Source organism: Paralichthys olivaceus, chromosome 10 (assembly GCF_024713975.1).
Source record: "Paralichthys olivaceus isolate ysfri-2021 chromosome 10, ASM2471397v2, whole genome shotgun sequence".
In the NCBI taxonomy this organism is placed as follows: Eukaryota; Metazoa; Chordata; class Actinopteri; order Pleuronectiformes; family Paralichthyidae; genus Paralichthys; species Paralichthys olivaceus.
Window position 1 is genome coordinate 10,117,386 of NC_091102.1, and position 15,590 is coordinate 10,132,975.

General features: G+C 41.0%; 1 protein-coding gene across 10 annotated transcripts in view; it reads left to right on the forward strand.

Annotated features, from left to right (window-relative positions):
- zmp:0000001200 (dedicator of cytokinesis protein 9) overlaps nt 1-15,590 on the forward strand; it is a 70,162-nt gene that overhangs the window by 27,564 nt on the left and 27,008 nt on the right. For 9 of the 10 annotated variants that reach the window (XM_069533276.1, XM_020089984.2, XM_069533275.1 and 6 more), the window contains exons 2-7: nt 4,316-4,432; nt 9,449-9,538; nt 11,386-11,468; nt 12,599-12,668; nt 14,069-14,164; nt 14,572-14,706. In XM_069533276.1, coding sequence (XP_069389377.1) covers nt 4,316-4,432; nt 9,449-9,538; nt 11,386-11,468; nt 12,599-12,668; nt 14,069-14,164; nt 14,572-14,706 — 591 coding nt within the window. Of the gene's footprint in view, nt 1-503; nt 746-4,315; nt 4,433-9,448; nt 9,539-11,385; nt 11,469-12,598; nt 12,669-14,068; nt 14,165-14,571; nt 14,707-15,590 lie in introns of those variants that run through there. The other variant, XM_020089985.2, reaches the window with a different exon arrangement.

Sequence of the window (15,590 nt, forward strand, 5' to 3'; positions counted from 1 at the left end):
TTGTGGCTGATTTGTGACACTGCACTCCTCACTGACTCGTAGATGAATGATCTTAAACTTTACCGTTGATGTGGGACAACATTTATATCGTCTGATCTGATGTGCTCAGTCTTATCTGCACGTGCTTTGACTGATTTCTTCGGATACTGCTGCACCCCTGCGATTGAACTACCCCATTGTTTTCTTGCTCCGTTCTAGCTCGTTGCTGATGATGAAATAGAATCCAGCTCTTATTTCAGCTGCCCTGCACAAGGTGTGGACGGTCCCTGACCAGACTGTAATACTTGAGGAATGTGTGTCTTTTGTTTGCCTTTGTCAACCCTGTGTCACTATGCAGGTGGATAGTGTGGGGTCAGATAGCTGTGTGTGTGTGTGTGCGTATGTGTGTGTGTGTGCGTGTGTGTGTTTGTGTTTGTGTGTGTTGAACTCCCCCAGGCTGCACAGCTGAGTGTAGGAGGGGCCACCTCCTCAGCCTGGGTGTGTGAGTGAGTGCTCTGCTCTCAGTCAGAGCAGGGAGCGGTGTGATTAGGAGAGGGCGAGTCTGAGTAAGGGGAGAAACTTTTTCGGATATGCTGGCTGTCCACTTCTCTTTGGGATCTAGCTCTGAGATATCTCACTGTGGCCGTTGACAATGCAAGGAAGGGCTGGTAAAGCTCCAAAGAAGGAGCTGGTCATTGAGAGTCCTCAGCAGTACAAGAGTTTGACTGCGGCGGAGGCTGAAGTAGACTCTGTGCCACAGGTGGTGGTAAGTCTTTCATGGACTTCATGTACACTTATAGATAGATGTCTACGATTTATTTGAGATATCTGCATTGGTTTGTCAAGGCTGTTCTTCTGCACAGGGACATCTAACACTACACTGTGCTGTTAATGTCATAAAGTCAGTCACAAAGTCCTGAAGCAGGTGTCAGGTGGTTTGTCATCTCTTTAAAACAGTGGCAGCTCGTTTGAAATCTGCAGCGTGTGCACCGGCAGAGAGGAATGTTGAACTCTACCAGCACTTGGGACGTGGGGCACCAGTCCTTCATTTTATTCTGAACCATTACCGCAGCTAGTAAAACATTTTTATACGGCTCAAAAGTCAGCCCAGCGTCTCTAGAGACTCTTCTGGACAGTCAGCAGCAGCAGATTTGATGTATCAGTTCTCAGAGAGGAACTTTACACAGCTCCATTGTTTCAGGCAGTGATGGGAGGAGCAGGAGCCGCAGCTTAGCAGCTGCTTTGCTGTGGAGAAGGAGTGGAGGAGATGGTTTCACAAGTTTCTGTTTTATGCTCCCTCCTGAGATGACAGGGTGTAGTGATACAGTGAAACATGCAGTTCCTATTGTTTTGGTTTGATTTAATTACCTTCACCAAGGAGGTTATTTGGTCACCTCTGTTTGTTTGTGAATAAGATTACGCAAGAACTACTAAACGGATTATCACAAAACTCAGTGGAAGGGTGTTGGAGGATTCAGGGAGGAGACCATTAAAACTTGGTACAGATCTTTCTATAACATTACGAGACGTTTTTCACCGATATCCCAGGAAATAATTCACGATAATAAACTTTTGAAAACACAGTTACAAAGTGCTTTTCAGAATAAAATCCAACAGAGCTCACAGTCAGTATAAAAGAAACAAAATGTAAGAAATAAAACCATAATGAAATAAAAACCATATAAGATACAAGATCATCAACATTAAGGGGACTAATATCTATGAGTGTATGAAATTTGGTGCAGCTTGATTCAATTTAAGGGGACTGTTGGACCGTAGCAGAGGTATATGCTCAAAGTTGCAATATTTTCTAACCAAAGTGACAAAGATAAAGTCATTCCCATAACAGCAAAACAATAAATAGGTACTCCACTGTGTCAGCACTGTGGGGAATGACGGAGCTCTTGCTTGTGAATGTTTATGTTTCTTGCTCTGTGCTGAGTTTACGTGTGGTTGACCACCTTGAGCCCCTGACAAAGCAAAGTGGAAGAGCCCAGAGGGCTCGAGAAGGGACAATAGTCAGTGACGACACACTCCATCACTGGTGAGATGAGGGCACCGTCCCTGCAGTGAGGTCAAATCTTACACCAGCTGCCTTTTTAAAAGAAATGAATAGTTAAAGCTCTTTAATTGCAGAGGGTCTAAGTTCTGCTGCTTCAGCTCCACGTATTTGTGCTGTAGGAGTCTCTGCAAGACTTTCTCTCCCTCATTGTTGTGGTTAGAGGGTGTTGAACGCCCCGAGGCTGCTCATTATTAACTCCTGTCACTTCCAAAACAAAAACCCACTCTCACTTGCAGAAGGTGTTTGGTAATTCCGCTGGTTTATTTAGGCTTCTTCTTGTCATTACCTTGTCAAAGAGGCTGTTTTCATCTGCATTTGCTGATTAGTTAGCAGGATTACGCAAAAATTGCTCAACTGTTTCCATGACGTTTTGTGGAGGGATGGGACATGACTTTTTATGTATATGTGCACTTTTTTTAATACAGACTATGGACATGACACTAGGAAGAACCCATTAGATTTTGCTGACTGTTCAAGAAATAATTCCTGTATCTAGATTAGAAAATATCATGTGTGTGAGCAATTTGATGCAGATCCAAATAGAAATCTGGATCTACTGAATTCATTTAAATGTGGTTTCATAAGGAGACTGTTGACAGAGGTATGCACTCTAGTTTCTTGGGCATTGCTCAATAATGAAGAAGCAGTTGTTTGTTTGTCGTATGTTTTACCAGGACGACATAGACACAAGCATGCACCTTATCTCATCTTTAACTTCTTCCTGATTGGCTTGTCCTGCCTGCATTCATCTCGCCTGTGGTAGAGGTGAAATATTCCACTGAAGTGCGACTGCATTTAACTACATGTGTGTTGTATCCACATGAACCGTTGCCTGATAATGTGATGCGCTGCTTCAGCTGGCAGACACGGTGGCACCATCTCCACTCAGCTATCCTCCTCCTTGTCCTTGAAGCTGATACATGCAGCTCCTGCCCCCCCTGTCGTCCTCGGCGCGGGCCGGAGCTCTGTTATGATCAGAGGTTGCTAGAAACATGTATTTCAGAAGGTCAATATCCATGACTCTCCCTCTGAGATCATGCTCGTGTTATCAGTCCCAGATGTGGACACAACCCGTGAGCCCTGCTGTCTTGAGACTTTAGCGATGTGTCACTGTTGATTTTTTATCCTTTGCATTGCTGACTCCCCGGCTGTGACATTTATTGTCCTGTCCCATCAGCTGCAAGTGCTGACAGTTTATTTTCCATGGCTACGGTGTCTGTGCAGCTTACTTGGCCACTGGAGTTTAGTGGGTTAACCCTGTTTAACATTATGCAGATCGTATGAGTTGACGTACCAGAACTCCATAATCACCTTGGATCGTATAGCCACATCTGCTCTCGAGAGTCAGCTATAAAAACAACATAGAGTTTATGAACTCAAACTATCATCTGATTATGGATTCTTGTGAGGACACTAAAGTGAAAGAGGATGAGGAGGGTCTGTTTTATACTGCAGAGGAGAATCATGTGTGTATTTAAAGTGAAGCGTGATTGTTTTCTTGTTTTCTTGTCATGCTCATGGAGTCATAAGCTCGTCAAGACCACTGCTCAGTCTGATGTATTCGCCGTGATCAATTTATCACATTGTATCTAACAGACTGCGTGTTAGTGCTATTACCCATTATGGCAGCACAGTTAGTTCACTCGGGCACAATCTAGAGTCAAGTATCTGCTTCTCTGCATGGGTATATGCTTGGACCAAGAATATTATACCATGTTATTTGTTTTTTTGCAGCGTACAGTTTATTGCTCTGACTATAAAACTTCTACTCTTTTGCCCTTATCGAAACTTGTGCATATCCAGTGGTTTGAATCCGAAAGTTCTCTACGGGATTCTTGGATTTACTTTGGATCGTTCACAAATATGAAATTAAGCCAGAAAAAAGAAGGGATATTTTCTTTTTTCCTAAGCCTATAAAGCTGATTTAAAATGAATCTAGAATAAAGTTTAGAGTATTATCATAAATAGTTTTTTATATTTTAATTAAGTCATGTCACTGTCTCACCTTATGTAAGTTGTAGTCACAGATCAAGCTAATTGAAGTCTTGGTCAGTACATTATGAAGGATTGTGTTGTGTTGCCTTTCATTACCCATCTCTCTATCCCTTCATATCCTCTCATGAAGATAAGAAAGGCATAAAAAAGACAATATTTTTCCTCATAAAATCTGTATTTTTTTCAATGCTCATTAGTTTGTTTTAAATCGGAAATCATTTACAAACTTTAAAAAATCACTTCAATAACAGAGTGCTTCCTCTGTGTTTTGTTTTCCAGGTGAAACCCAAGGTGATCGAGCCACTGGACTATGAAAATGTGCTGGTGCAAAGAAAGACACAGATCCTCAGCGATGTCCTCAGAGACATGCTGCAGTTCCCCCTGGAGGACTTCGAGGTGAGTTTCACACCTGATTATCTCCTGTTTCCTAGAAAGTGTCCTCATCCTCAAACTGGTTAAAAAAAAAATAAAAAAAACTTATAATAGAGTAAATATGGCTGTGGATGATGTAGCTGGCTTATACTGGTGAGGAATAAGGTTTTAGTGACAGAATGCAACTACTCCTGGAGGCATTCTGGGAGAAAAACATCTCATAAATAATGGTAGAAATCAATTCAACTGCCTATACAGTAAATCTTTAAAGTTTTTGAGACAGTGCTCTATAACCATACAAGGTCGAAGTATGTTTTGTTATCCGTCCAACATCATTGTTTTCCCTCCCACTTGCGTGTTTTCTTCTGTTGTGTTTGTTTGGATTTCGCAGTCTTTTCCTTCAGCCCAGGCGTGGCCGCTGTTGTGAATACTGGGTGGGGTCGCTCACAGAGCCTTTCCTATTGTTTACATCCTTGCATGCTATAGCGAGGAAGGAGTCAGGGGCCATCTGTTTAATTGGCTCATTTTGTCTCCCATGTTTGTGATTGAGCAAATGTTAGCTGGGATGTACGCCCCCCCCCCCCAAACACTGAGGGTGGAAAGTCCAGAATGGAAATTTGGCCTCAGTGCTGGTACTCCAGGAAACAACGTGTCTTTGAAACATGTTTGTACCGACAGCAGCGATGAGACATAGAGTGCATCCTCACATCTGACCCTGCCAACCAGTCTCACGCTCCACTGGAACTTTTATTGAGTCTGCTCTTTTATTGTTATTACTGCCCTTGAAGGGAGAGAAGTCTTTGTTTCACTAACCATAATGACTTACACATCCTTTGTCTGAATGTTTACACACTGGAGATTAAAACGGTAGAAACAACAGTGATTTATACTGTGACAGATATTTTATATCCAAACATAGTGTAAGTTTTTGGGTTGCTGTGAGGTAAAGAAACTTACCACAGCATCTACAACATCCACTCGGGACTGTCATCTAACTCTCTGTCTTCTCTTTTTTTCGGACACAAACTTTTTTAATTGTTACTCATACATCATACATATGTGGACTAGAGCCTGATCAACTGATTGAAGCCTTTGACATATCGGTATCTGTGTTCTGTGTTCATGTTTACCTGACTTTTATTTTACAGAATAAATAATTCAGAAAAGATGTCTTTATGTTTAAATTGTACATAACATATTTATAATAATAGTTCTGGATGTATAATATCAAGCCTCAATTACCTTACTTTGTCTTAAGAGTTTTTTTCATATATATATATATATACTCACAAAATAACCATATAATTATATATATATATATGGTTATTTTGTGAGTCGCTGGCTTTAAAGAGCTATATGTTTATATGTATTACCATGTAACCATTTTTACAAAAATAGAACAGAATTTTGTAAACGCATCTGCAGCTTATTTGAAGTACAGTAAATCAGATGGTCCTATCACATGGGGGCTTTAATAGGGATGTTTGTTGACCAAAACCACAATCCAACCACGATAACTAAACTTGACAGTGATGCTGGTTAATTGTGTATATTGTCTTTACTGCAGTACATCTTCTATACGCCACAGTATAATGTACAAACTCTCATTAATGAGACATAGCAGTGGCAGTGTGGAATAGAATTAAAGGTGAAAATGATCGAAACAAAGTTTGTTTCTAAGTCAGAGGTTGTTAGCAGTGTTGGAGGGCCTGGCCTTCTGCTGGGTGCTCAGTGACAGCGAGGGCAGCCTTGACTTTGTCTTCTCTTGTATCACACTCCTCCAGCCCGCTGCTATGAACACAACATACCAGCGTCAAACAAAGACGGTGCGTTGTCAGGGGTGGACAGGTGATTCTGCCTGAAAATAAAAAAAACCCTCACACACAAGAGGCACAGTGATTGAACGTAACATCTGTTTCTGCCTCGCCAGGCTCCTGTTCAAGCAAGTGCTTAATCAGTCAAGGAGCTTTCAGTGGTTGGTGCTTTTAGTGAGTGTGTTCATAGAAAAGAGTTGGTGCTAAATCAAGGCCAAAACAGACTGAGAGAGCGTCTTTGTCTGTGTTATTTTTGTATAAATCCTTGGCTGTTTCTCAGTAGTAAAAACAAATATCAGGTCTCTTCCCCACTGGCACATCTAAAGTCATGTGTTGGTACTGTTCTTTAGTGGAGCCAGTGTTCATCTCCGTCTGTTTTGGATCTGGGAGCGGTTGGCACAAGGTACTCCGAGGTCTGTGTGTGCTCTCTGTGCAAAAGTTCTGTTGAAATTTGTCCTGGATTTCCAGGAGGGGGCCCCAATTTCCTTTCTCTCCTCAATTTGGAGGTGGAATTGAGGTGAAGGCCCATCCCTGCAATAAAAGACCACAGATCAGAAGAGTACTTTCTTTTTCTTTTCTTGAACCATTTCACAGTTTCCAAAGGGTTTTGAAAAACATCACATGCTGTGAGTCTTGAACAGATTAGGTTTGGTAATGTTCTGTATTTTTGAGTCTCTCAAAACTTGCTGATGTCTGTGGCTCTCAGCCCCGAGATCTTAGCTACAAACCTAAAAATAAAAAATGGGTCACATAAACATATATATATTAGCTTTGCTCATATGGCTCCATTGTTTTGGTCCAGGCTTAAATATCTCAAAGACTATTGGATACACATAATGTATCTTAATGACTTTGGCAAACCCCTGGCCTTTCCACTTATGCTCCTTACTTGAAATAAACATTAAGACTAAGTACAACCCATTTCAACCATGCACTGGACCCTTCAACCTGTTTTTCCACCATTAAAGTAGCAAAAGTGGATTTGGACACACCCTAAATGCACTTGATCCATGCACTGTAGACCATGTGCATAGATTGTTAAAATAGATCCTTAAATGTTGTTGATGGAGCTCTGCTGATAATCAGAGCTGATTTCAGGACATATTTCATAAAAGAATCTCCCCGGTGACTTTAAGCCCAATTAAACACTTCCTGTTTCCCACTCCCTGGCTCCCTCTCACCTCCATGGCTGTTTATTTCTCTTGTTTGGACTGTAAAGATTAGCATCGTCCCTGCAGGAAACCTGGCAGAGAGGAAGAAGATGACCTCTGGCTCACAAATACAGGCTGGAATGTGTTGAGACGCAACCATTTTACAAGAATAAGTATACAACACCAAATGCAAGGTCGTTGTGAAGAGGGGATAATGGCAGCAACTTAGCATTTTTGGCATTATTAGCATTAGATTGATCTGACAAAACTATTGTTGAACAAGTTATCACTTCTATGTGAGAAGAGATGGCAACATACACTGTCACTCTGTTAACAATTTACTACACAATATATATGATCTTAAAATGGGAAAATTGTATTTCATTTGTACTTTGCGATGTATTGTTATGTATGCTATATTATTTTGTCATGTTTTGTTATGCTGTGCTATGCTACATTGCATAACACTACATTATGTTATGCTACATTATGTTATGCTACATTAAGTGAGACCAACTTATGTTTGTGTTGTGTTACGTTATCATACTGTGTTATCCATGCTGTGCTATGCTCCTTCACTAGATTCCTCTGCTAATTCTCTCTTTAGTACTTTAGTTTTACTTAATTTGTCGTTTTGTTTTGGAAATTGTAAAAAAAAAAAAATTATAAACGAAGAGTTAGAACTGAAAAAAGATGATCTATAAAAGATAACGATTATAGAGGTATTGTGATAAATCCCCCACAGTCGTAGAAAACGCAGCTCACACTTACAGCTGATGAGCATTTGACCTTACACATAACCAGAAGTCTGTTGTTTCCCTCCAACTCGGTCAGCTGCACTGCTATCACTTAATGGTTGTATTTAAATTTCACTGGCAGGGATTAACGTGAGATCAGATGCTCTTTATTTTTACAGTCTGACTTAATCCTCCTGCCAAGGCCTGATGATGGTGGTGCTGCTGGTTGCAGTATTTCACTTGGGGCATTCAGAGTTCAAAATGAGTTCTATCTTTCACTCTGCTGTGATATATTTTATGTACTTTGAAAAGCTTATTTCAGTTCTGAAATACAGCTGTAATCTCAATTATGGTTATGGCATTAGTCACAGCAAGTACAAACATCATATGTAAGAAAGGAGTGTGGAGATTATTAGTGTTTGGATTTATTTATTGTGGTTTCCAAGACACTGTTTGTATCTGTTTCTTGTTCTGTAAATGAAAAAGAAACAAACACATCTCTTAATAGTTTTGTCATAAGGGGTCTACATGTAAAAGAGATATTGTAAAGTTAAAAAGTGGGTTGAATTCTGGAGAATTTCATATAATCCTGATGTTTTTCATCAAGATCCATGAATTATTCACTGAGAAAACAGTGAAAATGTTGAAAGATCTCACAATCTTAAAAAAAGTGAAAAGATGTCCTGGATCTGCCCCTTGAATCGGATCCACACCCAAATCGAATGGGTTGTTCTCTGAACCACATCTGTCTGACAAGCTTTTGCATAATCCTGCTATCTAACAAACAAACCCACCAACAGGTGTGAATCTATCTATCAATCTCCTTAGCAGAGGTAAAAAGGTTCTTTGTGATGTTTAAGGGTTTTTCACTTTATATGTTGAATTGCATTTTTTCTCAATGTGATTGTGGGTTTTTTGCCGTGGAACCTTGTTTTCTGCTGTGAAATTCCTGTTAGTCATTTGTTAAAGGCTTCAACAAAACATTGGAGTTGCTGGGATGCTGATTACCCACAGTGTCTGTACAGCGGCTGAGGGCCAGACTCAGGGTGTGTCCTTGGGTCCTGGAGCTGAACAGCATGGATAGGATAAGCATCCTGCCTCCCTCACACTCTGCCTCTTTGAACTCTCAGGAAGACATCAGCTCATTCCCCAGTGCAGAATAATATTTGACTGAACACCCAGGGCAACTGTGTCCAGCTGTGACTACAAACTGTAATAACGAAAAAAGCGAAATGTCCTCCACATTTTGTTTCAATTTCACTTTTACTATGTTTTGTGTTCTGTTAGTTGTAATGTCTTTTTTTCTCATGCGAGTTGAAATCTTTCTTTGTTTTGCAGATTTCGACTTTGAGGAGGCAGGGGAGAACGCTCTACCCCACAGTGCCTGAAAACGCAGAGAGAGGAGCCCAGAGTTTGTTTGTCCAAGAGGTGAGCTGATTGAAACAGGCTGAAAAATGTAGTTATCTCTATCAACTTTTTAGTCTGAGCAATGGAGTCAAAGTTTGGGTTATCAAAATCTGATACCAGGCTAACGTCAATCACACACTAACACAGCCCTGAATCAGAGTGGTTGAATTTTCTTTCCAAATAATACTAAACAATATTTTTTTCAAAACCATAACATCAAAAATATTTGATTCTGTCTAAAAGTTTTGGTCCACTGTCTTGGGATAAGGAGAATGTTCTCTTTTTCATTCCCGCTCCTCACCCTGAACATCTGTTCTTATTTGTAAGTAAGTAGGTACGACCTCCCGTGTGAAACTAAATCTTTAGACTCTAGAATCTTGGTGTATTTGTTACAGCAGGAAGCTGGGGATCATGGGTAATATCCACTGTTATGTATTAGTTCCGTCAGACACTTAGTTAGACTTTGTGTTATCACTCTGAGACGGAGTCCAACCGAATTATTCACCATGTGGGGCTGCAGAGGGCGCTGTTGCAAAGTGAAAGTTACACAGTGTTGCTTTAATTATAAAACTTATTCTGGTCCAAGAAGTTAGGCTATGGAAACTTGAGTCACATACAAGTACACAACACGTGTGCAGCTCAACACAGGATTCATCTAACTGTGTGTTGCCTCCAGAAACTGTTGTGTGAAGAGTAAATGGGCTCATTATGTCTTTTGCAGGAGGCAACTGGACTATTCTTTTCTGTATTTTCACCAGAAAGTATATTTACACCAGGGGGCTATGAAATGATAAAGTGCAATTATTTTCTAAAACCCAGGTTTATCAAACCTCTGGTTATCTTCTGTCAGCTGAGTCGTGAGCATGTCGACAGTCCAGTGGTTCAGCTGCAGTTCATTCATCTTTTTTCAGGATTTAATTGCAGTTGGACAGAAAATAAAGTTGAATATTTTCCGTTGTTGCTGATAAAATGATGAATTATGACTGTGTGAGGGTGGAAGTGTAATTATTTCCTCTAACCCAGCGCAGTGGTTTTACCCTCCAGCCCAAGCACACTGCTCACACTGTCTTCCTAAGCCAGAGACCAACTGGCTGCTGACAGTTCACCTCTCAGGTCAAAGGTCAGCGTTTAGCCTCCATCTGAAGTCATAAAGATACAAAAACTCCCAGTGCAGTGTTGTGTGACTTCACCCGGACAGCTGTGGAGATTAGCCCATCTCTGTTTCCGATCACTCTCCTCATCAGGTTGCATCTCGTCTTCCTGTCAGGGCAGTTACTGTAAAAGGCACGGACTTCTGTAGAATGATACCAGTGCGCTGCGCCTATCACCGACTCTAACAATGAACAGATGTCTGCTTTCCAAGTAAAGGCTGATAGAGATTCACTCCCTCTGAGTTTGTGTCAGTGAATGGACAGACTGAGGTCACCACACAGTGCTCTCTTCTTCTACTCCAGGATTGTATTGCAGAGAGGTTTTCATCCCTGCCAAATTAAATTCATTGTTATTTTGCTTCTTTGTGATTCATAAAAGATAATTTTAGAAACTTAAAGTCTGTTTTCAAGTGCCTACGAATCCATCAATCATTAGTCTGACAATGTTGAATAAAAACAGTACTAGTAATCAGTGAAGAGCTCTTTAAAGGTTTTAGTCACAGTGTTTGTCATATGTTCACCTCCACACAACTCAAAAATCTTTAACTTATTTAGAATCTTTCTCATCTCTGTGACGGCCAATCTGAGCATCGTGAGGCGTGACTGGACAACACATCTTAGGAACTAGTTAGATTCAAACATACTTTACCGCAACCTTGTCGTAAAACTGCTCTGTGTCATGGTGGATTGTAATTATCTTGCCTTGTGTCTCCTCAGTGCATCAAGACCTACAAGTCTGACTGGCATGTGGTCAACTACAAGTATGAGGACTATTCAGGGGACTTTCGACAGCTTCCACAGTAAGTCTGTAGTTAAAAACCTCTGCACCACTGTACTCTGTGTTTACAGAGGTACTGTGGTCGTGTGCCAAGACATTCTTATGAGGGGCAAGTAACAACACAGCGGCTCTACATAATACATGTGCTCCACAGATTTGAAACTAAAACACACAGTACTCTCACAATCACACACAGTTTGAACTTTTTGTCACCTGCCTCTGATGCGATGTTGTTGTGACTTAATAACAAGGAAAAGGAAACACGCAGCAGAAAAGCAATTCTTATTTCCTTGCAACAAAAGAGAGTTTCCTTTTTTATGATGCACTGGATAATTCCCGACTGCAGCCAGAGTGGAAACCACCCTTATTGTCTGCAGATTGTGTCATCAGTTCCAGCCTGCTCCCTGGAGAGTATCTGCTTTACTGACAATATGTCAGAATACGAGTTGACTGTGACCTAGACAGTGAATCTGTGGAAGTTGAAACAATATGCTGTGACGTGCTCTGTTAAAGACACTCATTTCAAGTGTTTCTTACATTTGGCACCATAATGTGTTTCCATGAGCGGCCGAGTGCTTTTCATCACTGCTGGAATCTGCATTTTCTCTGGATGTTGCCTTACTTTCTCAATCCCTGAGAAAAATACGCAGAGACCATCTCATGATGTGATTAAACTGGTCACGATGTCCGTCAACATGTTCTCCATCCAACCTATCAGCACTCAGTGGTCATCACAAGCGAGCACACAGTTCTGAGGTGTTGGCTCAGATCCAACTGAACACCTGTGAACTTTCATGACACACACACACACACACACAGACACACACACACACATGCACGCCATGCTGACTACTGGTAAAAATGACTTGCAATAATTGAAAAAAACACAAACCTGCTACATTAGCTTTAAAAAGTATCTAAATATCAAAAGTCACATTTCTTATGCAGAAAACTGTCTCTTCTAAAATGTCAACAGTTTAAATACATTGATTGATATTAGCTTGTATGTTTACATGTCAAATCTTAAAATGCAGATATTAAAGTGTCATAATTGTACAACCATAGTGTTTATAGGCCTCCACCTGTAATAATCTCTAGCACCATGTCTCATTAACACGGACTGTATTGACTGAATTGATCATGTTTTCACAGCAAAGTATCGCGGCCTGACAAACTGGCGGTCCATGTGTTTGAAGTGGACGAGGACGTTGACAAAGATGAGGTGAGTTCACGTTCTACCTCTTCTTTCAAAAGATTAACGCTGTGAAAATGATATCCTCCATTCTGCCTTAAATGCTAAAAAAGCACTTAGTAATTAGTTGCATGTTTAGAGCATAAAAGTGAGTAATCCTGTTTCTAGATTATGTTTTATTTATACCAACTTGCCCAGAAAAGATTGTAAAAGACTGTGTTTTATTCCGGACTGAGCGAAAAACATTCGTCAGACTGAGGCGCTGCCAGGAGGTCAGGGGTTAGAGTCTGTCCTGCTCAGCCTCACAGTCAACTTCACCTCTGACAGAGCAGGAGCAGCTATTGACAAGATCCAAAAAAACCTTCATTTATCTCCTGCCGCTCCCTCTGTCCTCCCTCTATCCACAGCAGCTGTTATAAAGTTGTTGTTTTGTCAAACAGGGAGGATATTTTACAGATGAAAGTACAGGATTTTAACTTCTCCCCTATAATATCCAGAATTAATCTTTTTTTGTTGTTGTTGTTGTGTGATTTGCTTCATCTTCTCTACCTTTGGTTTGTTTGCTACTTTTTTTTTTTAATCCACGACAAAGTTTTCTAGAGCAAACTGGAGTTCACGAAGAATGAACTCTTTGATTTTTCGGACTCTCTGAGGACTGGTAAATGTTGTCTAGACACTGATGAAGAGAAACAGGCACTGAATCTTTCCAGATGCTTTTTAGATCACTCCACAAGGCACATCGAATATCTTGTATATTCTTGCCAGCGCTTTGAAAAAAACCTTTGCTATATTAGAATGAGAGAAGAAGAAGTGATGCAGGATCAGGACGATGACATCTTGAAAGGCCATTGCGCGAAACGGTTCCTTTCTGTCCACTTTCAAAGTCGGGAAGTGTAACTGCAGACGCCACGTCTTCTGTTCATTCAGCTGTGATCCAAACCAGAGCAGGGCTGCGGAGTTCGTCCCCAGATCTTCTTCCTTCATTACCCTCACTAATTGGTTTATTTGAACAAACCGTGATCGCTGCTGGATCATTGTAGCTTAGCCATACGGGCAAGGCCAGTGCGTGATCTCATGCTTACTCACCTCACAAGTGCGAGATGATGCTGTCAATGTGTCGTGGATCTGCTATGAAGATCCAGGTGTTTATTTGGATTTCCAGTTGTAGTTTGTGTAATTTTCCTCCGCCTGCTTGTTTTGACTGAGACGGACCTACATGGTGTCGGCCTCTGTGTCGTCTCAAACCACAGCATCAAAGGTTTCCTGCACAGTCTGAGTCCTATCAACACAGAATCTGTAAATACTGTATTTAAACAGGTGACAGGATCTGATCATCACGATTTGATCCATTATTGATTTATTTTTTCTTTGCAGTGTGTTCAGCATGTGTTCTATAACCACCTGATCTTGTGTCTTTGTGTCTCCTGAAGGACACGGCCTCGCTAGGGTCCCAGAAAGGTGGGATCACCAAACATGGCTGGCTGTACAAAGGCAACATGAACAGTGCCATCAGCGTCACCATGAGGGTGAGATAGTGGTGATGACCACAGAAATGATCTAGTCAATCAATTAATCTGTCGACAGAAGTGTTTTGGTAAAATTTTGATTTCATCATTTGAGTCTCTGACATTCTTCTGTTCCAGCTCCTCAAATATGAGAATCTGCTGCTTTTCTTTGTTTTATATGATGACTAACAAAAATATGTCATCGTAAGTGCTGCATATAACTAATTTAGGACTGCTTCCCGTATTTGGTGCATTCAAAAACAAACATATAAATAATTTAAAAAGAACAAACCAATTGTGTTCATGTTAAGTTTTAACTCTAAGTTAATTGTGTTAATGTAACATGTAAAAAGGTCTTAATCTAATATGATATTATACTGAGGGTGTAGATGATGAAAATTGAATATTATTTCTTCTCTTTGTTTCAGTCATTCAAGAGGAGGTATTTCCATCTAACCCAGCTCGGGGACGGCTCGTACAATTTAAACTTCTACAAGGACGAGAAGATCTCCAAAGAGCCCAAAGGAACCATCTTCTTGGACTCCTGCATGGGTGTGGTTCAGGTATGCTCTGAAATTCCAGCCATCTCTGGCACATTCGCAGTGATTGTTAAACTACAATGACTCCAGATGATTCGTCACCTGCTTTGCCAAACGGGATATCCCTGTTGGCGTTAGCACAGGGTGTAGCCAGGTCCCCAGTGGAAAATAAACCGCTATTAACCAGGAATAGACTGAGAGTATGGACATAGTCATTTCCTCTTTACAATTCCGGTGTCTATAAATGAATTTCCCAACATGTAGGCTAAAGCATAAACTATAACAGGCGCAGCATCAACAGAAATGGCTCTGACTGTGATGGACGGCTGCTGAAAAGCATCCGTGAGACCATCTCTGGTGCATTTCCCTGAAACCTGAGCTCTCTCTCCTCCCCAAGGTCACATTTTACTGCTGACTCTCATCTGGTGAAACAAGGTGAATGTCAAAGCCTCACTCCCATGTACTTTGCGTCAGCCCCACAATCAATGCCACGTGTCTGAATGTCGGCCGAGACTCACAGGGTGCACTGTTATCTGTCCATCGCGTCAGCAGAGGGAAAGAACCTGGTTTTACTGAGGAGGCATCCAGCTGACGTCGATCAGGCGTCATGAATGTTGACAGGACTGTCTGATTCTTATCATGTGGAGGAGGGTTGAGGTGCACTTACATATTTGAATGCAGTGTTGTGCATTGAGATCCCCGACCTCCACAGCACTTTTAACAACAGACCTTCTCTCAGTTACATTCCATTCTTCTTTTTATTCTGTGTTAAAATACAAAGGGATACATGCAAAGGAGGCTGTGGCTCAGGAGGTAGAGCGGGTCGTCTACTTACCAAAAGCTTATTTGATCCCCGGTACCTTCATCACATCACACTAACATGGAGGAGGCAGGATTCATGATCTATA